Consider the following 12,178-nt stretch of genomic DNA (forward strand, 5'->3'; position numbering starts at 1 on the left):
CACTCTCACCTACTCCTAGAATTTTCATATAAATATTCTATTAATCTACTAATAATCTATTTTTCTTATTCCATTTTATTCTGATCTCTATTTAAATTAAAAAATACTGCTTAAAAATTTCCCCACTTCTCACTAAAATATTCTGAAATATGACTGTATTTGGCTGCTTATATATACCCTACTTCAGACAGCTCACGTGATCTGCATTTTAAACTTACCATGATTGATCCACAAGGAATGGATATCTCTGGATAACTTTAAAAAACCTAACAATTACACAAGACCACCAGATACTGAGTACCCCCAATTAACTGAATTTCAGCTCTGTTAAATATGAGATATTGACTACTTTAACTCAACACCTTTATTCATACACCCCCTCCCCGCCCCCCACCATGTGTGGGAGAGGTTGGTTGATTTCCAGAGGTCTGTGCAGCAGAACTATTTGCTTTTTCCATTCTAATTTATTCACCATTCTTGAAGGAGAATAGGTCACTCATGTATGGGCCCGACACACAATACTTCTGGGTGTTCCATGGGAAGAAATATCATCAAAAAATAATTTTGGGTAATTTGGAATATTTAGGAAACTTTAAGAGAACACCTGAATGTGAAGAAAGTAGCTCTCTTGAATCTGAAGCTATTAATGTAGATATTATAGTACATATTTAATTATATAACAAGTAACTTTAACAAGTGTACAGTTAGGAATAAAACATGTAAAATGTGTGGGCTCCCCTAAAAGGAAATTAATTTTACCATCACTGGTGGATCACTGATATACAACCTACATTGCAGTATTATCTTTGACTTTGGCAGCTAAAGAAATCATGTGGTGCTTGAGACCAACCGTAAGATATTCCAGCTAATGAATAATAGAGATTAAAATAAAAGCACTTTTAAGCTTGTAAAACATAAGGATATCTAAAATATTCAACCAATTGGATACCTTCATGAGGAAGAATACCAGCATTTCATAGGGAGCTGCTCTGGAATAGAAGTTTCTCAAAGCTGTATTAGACTGAAATGTATTATTAAAATTATACCCTATCATTACAAAAGGCTAACTAAATCATTAACTTGGTAAAAGGAAGAGATAGATAATTAAAAAACACCACTGAATTAAAATCTGAACAGTCACTATTTTTGTCCCACAGTACAACAGATTACCACCCAAAAATATTAATTTTATTTGAAGCAATAAAAATCCATAGGAATTTCTTCCTATGGAAATAAAAGCATACTTCTGCAATGACTCAAAGAAAAATGCTGTGTCAGCATATGAAAAGTATAAGATACTTTTTAAAGTTAATAATAACACACATAATACTTTCTAATTCTATTTTTTTCAGTCATGGCAGAGAGGTGTCCAGCTCTCAAGTTGCTGGCTAAGGTGAGTGATTCTCTGCAATTTACCTGTGTTTAGAGTACCAAAGGAAATACAAAAATTAATTAAACACAGAGCAAAATGATGACCATGCATTAAAGCCTCAAAAGATTCATAAGTTACTATGATGCAGCAGTTTATTCATGCAGGAAGGAATCCATCATCCTTATGTGTACTGAGTTTTAATGAATGTAACCTAATAATGAAGATAAATTTCCCTCATATTCAATCACTGCAGTGCTTTTCATCACTGTCCATGTACATTTTGAACTGAGGTTTTTCTTGTTTGAGCCCTCTCAGCAGCACAAATTGGTGAACAGCCCTTTCAGACAAAAAGAGGACAGCACTGGTCCAGCATGGCATCCTTATGCAGGCAGAAGCTACTGGAGATGAACTCAGCTTTCTATATCTCTAGCAATAGGTTAGGTATAAAATATATAAGCAACACTGCATTTTATAGTCTAATATGTTTTTTTTCTTTAATCTGCATAAATAATTAAAGTTTGGACAATTCAGTTCCCCCAGGATTAACTGTAGGGAGCAGTGAATGTACTGAAGGAGCAATACCTGGTGGGATACAGAGCCCTGGAAGACAGCCAGGGCCTGGCATGCAAGATGGAGGGGGAGGACAAGTCTGTACAGGGAAGGGCTGGCCCTGGAGCACCCTCTGAAGGAGCTCCAACCCACCCAGACACAGCAGCTGCTGCCAAATGCAGAACAAGAGTCTAAGTCCCAGTTTGAAACCTTGTGGATCCCTTCCCATCTCGCCATTCCAGTGGCGCAGCTGGCCTGGTCCCAAAGTCCCTTCCCAACCAATCTCTGGACCAGCACCAGTAGGCAATAACCTCTCCTTGACAGCTTACAGAGAAAACCAGGTGTTTCTGAAGGCAATCAGCACAGAATGCCCATTCTAATACACCTGGGGTTCCAGGAACATTTTAATGTATTTTTCCACCCCTCAGTGCTACACACAGCCATGGACAATGTAAGAACTCAGCTGAGCTAAGCTTCCCTTGAAGGCATTTTGGAGATACAGAAAAGTTCAGGAGACTTTTCCTTCCAGATTTTCTCCCACATATATACACATCTGAGACTAGGTTGTGCTGTGAAGAAAAATGCATTAACTTTTAACAGAAAACTGCTAACCCTGTGTGTCTGGTTTATATGGAAACAAGGGAAACACTTGATGCATAGTCTGAGATTACCACTTCATTTGAAGTGCAGATGGAATAGATGACTACACAAAACCATTTGATCTAACCAAACTGAGCCTTATTTTCCAGTGCTTCAAGACTCACTGGAAAAGGCTGATGGTTTTCTCTTGCCAGGACTCTGTGCCTGCTCATCTCTTCTTTTGTCACAAGACAGAGAAGAGCAATTCTTTCACACTATCATCAGTCAGAAAGCATATTTCCTTCACCATATACAGTCTGAATCAAAATTATTATCTTTTTGTGTGTTTAATATATATGAAAAATTATGACCATTAGCCAAGTCTGTTTCTTGTGTTCCTTTAGTCTCTGTCCACCTGTATTTCTGTCTCTGTATTAGGAATGTTCTTTCTCTCCCAAAGCACCTGTGCTGGCAGAATCATTGTGCATCATCAACCATAACTACTGAGGGATATTCTGGTAGTGTAAAATGAGGCAAAGACATAATTTCAAATACATAGCTAGGTTGCTCTCAACCTCAAACTAACTTTCTATTTATTTTCCTATAATTTTCCATATCCAGATGGGCTATCTCAAGACAAACCACAATGGAATATGACCAAAAGCTAGGAAACTTTTTAAAATGAAGAAGTCATTCAAAAGGGAGCAGCAGCAGGCTACAGAGGAGGGCCTGCATGTGAAAGTTATCAAGTTATTTTTTGGGAGTGTCTTGCAAGGAGCAGAGAAAGAAAATTACTTTAGGTGTTTAAAATTTAGAATTGTCAAAACCAACCTGCAGGAAAAGAAAACCAATGCAGCAAATGCAAAGGTCATTTATTAACAGTTGCAATTATCTTGAAACATCATTCCAGTTCTTCAGCATGTAACTGCTAACTAAATACTGTCTGTGCCAGGGAAGTAGCTTCAGTAAAAAAAAAGAGACTTGAGGATTTTGAGGTTAATTGAGATGCAGTTATACAGATAAAAGAGAAGCAACCCTTGGCTGCTGAATCACAACAAACTCTCACAGTACCAGATTAGAAAAAAAAAACCCCAGAAATATTTCATCTTTGAATAGTCAGACATAGGCATTTAAACCTATAAGTAAACATTTTTTACTAGAGAAGAAAGTACTTGCCTTCTGAATTTCATTAATTTGATTGTAAGAAATTTGTGCCATTGCTCTACAAGAATAGCATTTAAAAGAACATTCAATTCCTTATACACTGTTAGCTTCTTTAACATTTGTAAAGTGCTTTGGCAATGTGAAGTGTTATCAACATTGCAAAATAGTAGCACTATTACTCAAGTATTCCCTTAAAGAGTGATTCACTGACTCCTCTGGTTTTACTTACTTCTTTAACGTGAAGAAAATCTTTAGCCTCAAATGAGATGGCCATGCCTGGGACTGGGACATCATCTTCGTGAGCTGCACTGTACCCAACATTTGTCCGAACTGCAAATGCAACAGGTTTTGACTGCAAAATAAAAGATGAACATCATTAAGATTTCCCTTGCAAATACATACATATGTACAAACATATACATGGGAGATGATTTCTCTATGTTATGGCTTTTAAAATCATAAAAATTACAAAGAATTCTCAATGCATCCATGCAAAAAATTATGAAGCCTAGTTTTTTACTGGCATTACTTATTAATATCAGCACATTTCATAGAATACAGATTTTTGGTAGGTAATAGAGCTCTGAATTAATTTGGGGTAAGTCAAGTCAGTAATAAATAATCACAACCGACTTGGCAATCCATATAATATTGTCAGCTTGCAGTTCTGCTGCAAGTTCAGTGTTTGGGAGACACCAGAAGAGGTAGGTTTTCAAGAGCTACAAAACCTAAGCTCCACGGACAATGGGGCTGCAAAAGGAATTGCAACAGGAACATGGCACTGCACCAACATTGTTCCTTCCACACCATTCTTGTCTGGGCACCCATGTGCTGGTCACATAGGATCATTCTAAGGCTGCTCCGAGTGTAGCCCTCAGAGCCTTAGCCCCCAAGAAGTATTTGGAGAAATTGCAAATTTGGAGAAGAGGTGCCAGCAGTTGCCAGTAACCCCTAAACAAGTCACCTCACTGTACTCTGAGAGCAGAGCAACGTGCCTTGAGATCATCATGTCATTACTGAATACCAGCCACAGAGAGATCTGTTCATCTCCCTAATTCTTTTTTACACTGCTAGCTGACATCAGTGAGTTAGAGGATTTTCCCAAGTTTTGTTTTCAAGAAGCAGCTGCCAGAAGAGTCACACAGAAGCCCCACATCTGCACAGCTTCTCCTTACCAGCACCACCAGTGCTCAGCACCTCTCTGCACAGGTATGGTAATAGAAGATGCCATCCAGCTCAGCCCAGACTACAGCTACCAAGGGCTTCCTCTTCTCAAACGCACAACCCCTTTACAGGAGAACAGCATTTTTTTCTGATTGATTCTAGCCTAAACAACAGCTTGAGCTTGCTCTCCCCACAGAGATTATCACACAGAATCTATCCCTAGGACCCACCACTGTCCTGCCCCAGGCTGAATATTTACCCCAACTTGTCATAAACAGATAAACTGTTAGAAGGGCATCCTGATATAATTATGTATTCATGATTACACTTCTGAAACTGGGCATTTGTGAGAACAATAATCCAAAACCAAAGTTTGGTGATTTGTCCACATCAAATAAAATATCTTGTAGTGTTGATAAAATGGGAATTTCCACTTCCTAACAGCTTGAATTTGTATCTTAATGATCTCCTCTATAATTTTCTCTATGTTACTTCCACTATTACCCTACATAAAAGATACCAAACTATTACCGAACTAGTCATGCCACAAAAAAAGGAGTCACACAGGCACTGGATTCAGTGATATAATGAATCTTCCTTAAAAATAAAGGACCATATAAATTACTGGATTTAAATATTCATACAAAACCTCAAAAAATTCCTGAATTTAAAAATTACAGACTAACAGAGTTGATGCTTTCTATGCTATTACTAATTTCAACACTCAAAATACAGATATGAATAATCACTGAATTGTCTAATCTCCTAAGCAATACTTACCATCAAATAGTAAATAATCAAATAAATCATTCCCTGTTATTAAGAATGACCACTTTGTTTGGCAGTGACCTGTCACTGCAGAAATGTATTTCAGAACAGGAATGGATCTATTAAGGAACAATCAGTGCCAAACACTAATAGGAGGGATAGTACACTTGCTTATCTGTTCTCACATTGTTATAACCTCTAGCAAATAAAAATAAAAATTCTTAACCACTGTGACTTGTTCCTAAAGGAACAGCGGATGAAAGACTTTAGGTTGACTAAAGACTTTAAAATCTTGGCAGCATTGCAACAAACAGACATCTCCAGGAAGTTAATGTCCTTGACATACTTCTGAGACATGATCTAAAATTTCCTGTTAGAAGACAACACCTGACTACCCAAGAAAAAGAACATGATGGAAACTACTCCAGAACTATCTTAATATGAAAGAAAAGTACCAGGTGTTGATGGCAGAGAATGACAAAATTCTTTGTCATTCTCTGCCATCAAAAAAATGTAAAACTCTGATTCGAAAAACAAAGCAGAACATTGAGTTACAGATATTCATAGAAATTGTATGTCCCATTTTAGATACTTGCCACACTGGTAAAAAGGGAGACTAAATTATCATGGGATTAGACTACAATAATTCATCTAATTGAATATTTAAAACTAATTAATTTATAGAAGTTAAATGCTAGCCTTTTTACATAAATAAATAATTCTGAAGGTTTCATAGCACTATCAAATTAAGTACTTTTTCTGAACTACATTGTCTTGAACTAAAAAAGCTCAGTTGTTATGTAATTAGGGTCTTATGTAAAAAAATAAAATAAAATAAAAACTGACACATGCATGTGTATATTTGAAAATGTATCTAGCATTTGCTTACATATACTGCAGTTCTAAAAAAGAATGGGTCAAAACAGTTAAGCACTTGATGTTCATTCCCTAAATCTCCATGAAAATGGGACGGCAGTTTAGCACTCAGTTAATCCACAGGCTGGACTACAGGGACAGATGCTCCCAGATGTTAAACAGTTTAACATGTCATGTCTCTCCAGAGAAACAAAGTAGCCTTGAAAAATTCATTTATCTTACAAATGAACACTGCCATCTTGTTTTTCTTTTTCTCCCTGGTAGAAGTACAACACTCAACCAGCTGAATAAACCTACAAGGAGAACAAACAAACTATCAGACCATGAACATTACCATCATCTACACCACGAGGGCAGCAGGGAACACACTGGAGCGAGGTTCTTCATGAACCTGTTTCAGATTCTGATGTAAACTCAGACTATAAATCAACAAAATCCTTTTCAACAACTGTTGAACCAACTTGGGCTGTACACTTTTGGTAACATACATAAACTAAATAGTGTCTAGAGCAACCTTAGTCAATTTTCTCTTTTTCTATTTGGATCTCACCTCTTCCTTCACAAATTATATTTACTTTACACATCTTCATATCAACCCTCATTACTAATTTCATACTATTTACAGTATTATTATATTTTACTACTTATATTTCCTTGGGCCATGACTAACTTGTATTGAATGTAAACATGAGAATTTGCACATGGCATCTGCCTCGGTCAATTTTAATTTTGTTTAAACAAGTTTGCACCTGCTTGGTTGAATTTGTATTCAATAAATATTTCACTCAATAACAGAGTGAAATAATACAATCTGTTCTCAAGTAATGTACTTAAAACATGACAGGACCTTTTTTTTTCCTATAACTAATTTCAGATTTTTATACTGTTCAATAAACCCAGTGGAGGCAGCCCCAGGGGATCCCAGCCAAGAAGGCAAATTTTCTGTTATGAAATTTGCTCACAGAACAAGTCATCTCCCTCATGGCCACTAATTTTGGAATTGTTGGTAGATAATCAAAGTATCTCTATGCCTCATCCACTTCCAAGGTGTACAAAAACTGATGAAAACATTCTCCAAACCATTTTTGTCTACACTTGGGCTTGATCTGGGATCTCTGATCCATCTTATTTCTTAGTCTGTCACATCATTCCCACATTAGAGGCACCTCTGTATTTACACCAGTTTAAATGAAATCAGAATGCACTTTTATGAAGGCAATGCCAGCTAAGACAAGAACTGACTCAAAATTATTACAGCTACCATTTCAAAAAAATGATGCGAAAGCTGGTGTCTGTGTTACAGTTCAGAAAACGTGCCTCAAAGCAAGTTCCTTCCCTCCCTATTTCTACACAAAGCTACTCATCCTTCATCTTATCCACTTTTCACAGATGCATGCAGCCTTATCCTGAATGTAAGGAATTATTCTTCTCTTGGGTAATGAATATAATGGGTGTCTCTCAAATCACTAACAAGTTTGCACTCATGAAAATTTAAAAAGTCACACCATTTCGTTCATCTGAGGAAAGGTGATTACTACTACTGAACTTTTCACTAGTAGTCTTAGTGAGGAGCAAATATGACAGATGATGACCTATGTTCAGCACTTTTTTCAGAGAGTAGCCCTGTGCACAGTGTTTGTGCCATCAACAACATTATTACTCCACGAAGGACAAAGACTGATAGCACTGTGATGGCCTAATGACTGCTGGGTTGAAAACATCTCACTTTATTTTGCCCTGCTAATGACATAGAGTCAAATATATATAAAGCAGAAGCAGTTCAAAACCTCTATGTTTTACAGAATTACATGATTTTTATTACTATTATAGAGAAATTTACAATGTTATGAAATCTATACTGTCACAAAAGCAGCTTGAAAATGCAAATGCAAAAATAATAAAAGAACTTTTCTATTTTACCTTTTTTACTTTGTACACTAATTTATGCATCTGTTATACACGAAAGATAACACAAACCCACCTGAGAACACAAAAAATTTACAGGAAATTTTTGTTCTAAATGATGATTTTTTCTGGAGGCTCATGACAGAAAAGAAACTGTCCAAATTCTAACAATAGCATCTGCTCAGCAATGTCACTGCTAAGGAAGCAATGACAATTCATGAATGTCCTAACAGAAAATTAGGAGCATATACAGCCACTGTCACTATAAGCAGCGATCAAAAATATGACTTCCCAGCAAAGATCAGGCCTTCCTTTGCAGTCATAGGTGTGTGTACCAAACAAGCTTGGTAGGAAGCCAGAACCACAGAATAGCTGAGGTAGGAAGGAGCCTCTGGTGTCTCTGAGTCCAACCCCTGCCCAAAACAGGTCTGTTTAATCAGGCTTCTCAGGGCTGTGTCCCAGTGAGTCTTAAATACCTCCAAGGAAAGAACAACATAACCTCTCTGTGCATCTTTGTCCAGTATTTGATCACCATGGTTGCGAAAAAAAACCATACAGGAACTATGGTTCTCTCACATATCAATGACTGAGGAACATAGAAATCCATAATGGAAAACAAGTACTTAGTTTTGTAGTCCAGTTTGAGCAAAATGAAGTGTTATTACAAGTAGAAATTATCAATTACCAGTTTTAATTTTAAGTGGTCTAAAAAGAGGGTTTATGTTGTATTCCAGACTTCCAATGAAGTCAAGGAGCTGAGAAGTACAGTATGAGAACAAAACACAGTACAATTGTAATTAATAGGTAGCAGCCTAAGTACAGTGGTATATTGACATCCAAACCCTTCTGAATTATAATGGCTTTGCATAGCACAGATCTCTTCAGAAGGATTTGGGAGAGAAGTAGTTAAACACAAAATTATTTGACCTGAGTACATTTTCCCATAAGTTTCCAAAATTAGGGCAACATGAACTATGTCCAGACATTACCAGAGCCTGCTCTGCTACTTTACAAAGGGTTGGCTCACTGAATTCTTGCCTAGGACACATCACAACTGCTGCTCTCTGGTACCTCCTGTAAGAGCAGCCAGTGAGGACCGGTGCCTGTCGCACGAGGACCCAGCTCCATCAGCTTCCTGCTTAGACTTGACATGGGCTGTAAGGGTTGCTGCATGGAAACTCAGCTATAAAAGATTAATATTGACTTTCCTTAGGATTGAGGATCACTGGTGAAATTTTCTGAGGAAACCTTTGAATCCTTCCAGTTCCTTGGAATCCCTCCTAAAGCAATGCCTGCACTCAGTGTTGAAGAGAAGGAAAATTTAACACATCCAGCTGGTACAAAAGAGAGTCTGCCAGATCCAATTTTTCTTAACAATAGGTAGATTTCAGAGAATTTTTTTTTTGTTCTCTAGTACTCTCCAGAGATACTTTTCTTACTATTTTAGCTCATCTTCACACACAGCTTGAAAGTCATGTTTCTTACTTCCTTTTGCGAAATCGTATTTTAATAGAGTCACCAATGTCGGTTGACATTCAGCTCAGGAGGCAGCAACGACTGAAATAGCTGTACTGACGCACACCAAGCTTTCTCATATGAGCAGGATCTTTTTTTATTAGAGCATAATGCCAAAACTCGATGGTGGCCATGTGTTGTCTGCATGCAAGTGCGCCAGAAAGGTGGCTCTTCCATACCACCCACTTGGGGAGTAAACAGGAACCGCTGGAAACCGGCACAGCTGAAAAAGTCTGTTTGTGCTTACTGAAAACATGCTTATTCTGGCAGCAAAAGCCAACAGATGAAAACTGTCATTTGCAATAAAAATACTGTGCTGGGATTTCAAGTTCTTTTTTCAATGTCACAATGAGGACGTTTTATGCTTATGAGACATCTTAAGCTTATGAGACAGCATTTTAGCAGATCTGAGCTTTTTTGGCTAAACTGAGGTTCAAATAGAGAAAAGATATGCAGTAACATTTTCAGGCTCTTCACAAACAAAAATTTTCCAGGAAAAGCAAAATTCTGTGACACAGCAAGCTAAGAAAACACTAAATAAATCTGCAATGCAATGGTTAAAAAAGTAGACTCAATTACCAAAATATCTTAAAAAATGCCGCTTCGCTTAAATTGTTTCTTATTTCAGTGTTATTCATGCAAGTTTATTTTGCTGGTTCAAATATTTAAGTAATTCTGCACTTCATTTTTTTCAGTTTGATCAGAAAGACTCTACAACTGCTAGAGCCAAAGGTTAATGTTTGTTAAAATGTTTCACTTTTACATAATATTTTAAGCATGTTTTTCTAAGAAACTGCTGAAAAGTTCTTCCTTTATTCAAAACATATATTTTGTAGCTAGACTGCTCTGTTTCCAGGAATTATATGGCTATATGTTCCAAGGATGGTATTTTAAAGTCTGAAAAGCCAAATGTTCTATTAGCTCTTAACTCATATGCTGAACTAAAACTGAGAAGTTATGTGAGGATATGATAAACACTACAGCTGCCTCAAGGCTCTCTTCAAATTATTGCATTTTATGGCCATAGCTCATGTTACCTTATGCCTCACCTGGATATCTATTGTTTATGTAAGTCTTGCACTATCTGAGATACTTCTCATTTTTAAATCAAAATGGCATCTATACTTCAAATCTCCCTGACAACCCAGATACAGATTACATAAACACAGAGCACATATTCACTGCACAGTCAAAGCTGTGGTAAATGAGTATTTGTTAAACTTGAAAGTTAAACATCCCAGACTTAGAAAAAGCGAAAATGAGGCTACCTTTACCTTAGGGGAATGGTGGGGGTATCTTTAACTTAGACCTCACTGTGTACAGTACTATTGTTCAACCATTAACTTTACAGTAATTTATTTTCTCCCATCTCAGCTCTACAGAATCACAGCATCACAGAAGCATTAAGGCTGGAGAAGACCTCCAAGACCACTGAGATCAACATTTGAGCGAACACCACCTTGTCCACTAAACCACAGCATTAAGTGCCATGTGCAGTCATTTCTTGAGCACTTCCAGGAATGGTGACTCCACCACCTCACTGGGTAGACCATTCCAACACCTGAGCACTCTTTCAGTGAAAAATTCTTCCCGATGTCCAGCTTGAATCGCCCCTGCCATTTCCTCTTGTCCTGTCACTGGTTGCCTGGGAGGAGAGACCAATGCCCTCTCACATCCTTGTAGAGAGCAATAGATTCTGTATCTTACTTGCATACAGGAGGATCTTTCCTTGCAAAAAACCAACAATGTGTGAAACACAAGGAGCTCTCCATAGCATCCAAGAACCTTTCAATGGATTCATTTTTTGCCATCAAGTTCCCAGTTCAAAAAAGGAAAAGCAAGTGGTCTCTAAGGGATGATTTCTGTCTTTTTAAAATGTCATGAACGTTTTGCCTGTCTTTATCCCCCAAGCAGGGAGTGAAGGCACCAATCTCATGACAACAAAGGAGAAACAAAACAAACAACTACTTGTTAAATATTATCAGACCAGACAGTAAAGTCTATAGATTTACATATCTGCACAGGAAAGATAAGATAGCACAAAACACTTTGAATATGTAATTTTCTACCTTTGGAGCACCTGACATTGTATACATGGTTTGTATGTTTTTCTATTTAATTACATGGGCAATTTCTATGTTTAATTAAAACAAACAACAAAAGGATCACCCTAGCAATGCCTTTCTAGTGTCACACTAACATTTTCAAGCACCATCAGTATGACTGAAATCTTTATACCCGTTGCCAAAAACTCCTTGCAACTTCCAGCACAGAATTAACAGATTG

At 37.2% G+C, this 12,178-nt stretch overlaps 1 protein-coding gene across 4 annotated transcripts in view; it reads right to left on the reverse strand.

The window, feature by feature from the left end:
- The window catches only part of CACNB2 (calcium voltage-gated channel auxiliary subunit beta 2), a 246,381-nt gene that overhangs the window by 42,010 nt on the left and 192,193 nt on the right, over positions 1-12,178 (reverse strand). For all 4 annotated transcript variants that reach the window (XM_030233688.2, XM_030233683.2, XM_018909345.3 and 1 more), the window contains one exon: positions 3,894-4,016. In XM_030233688.2, coding sequence (XP_030089548.2) covers positions 3,894-4,016 — 123 coding nt within the window. The remainder of the gene's footprint in view (positions 1-3,893; positions 4,017-12,178) is intronic.

This window comes from Serinus canaria, chromosome 2, assembly GCF_022539315.1.
Source record: "Serinus canaria isolate serCan28SL12 chromosome 2, serCan2020, whole genome shotgun sequence".
Classification (NCBI taxonomy): domain Eukaryota; kingdom Metazoa; phylum Chordata; class Aves; order Passeriformes; family Fringillidae; genus Serinus; species Serinus canaria.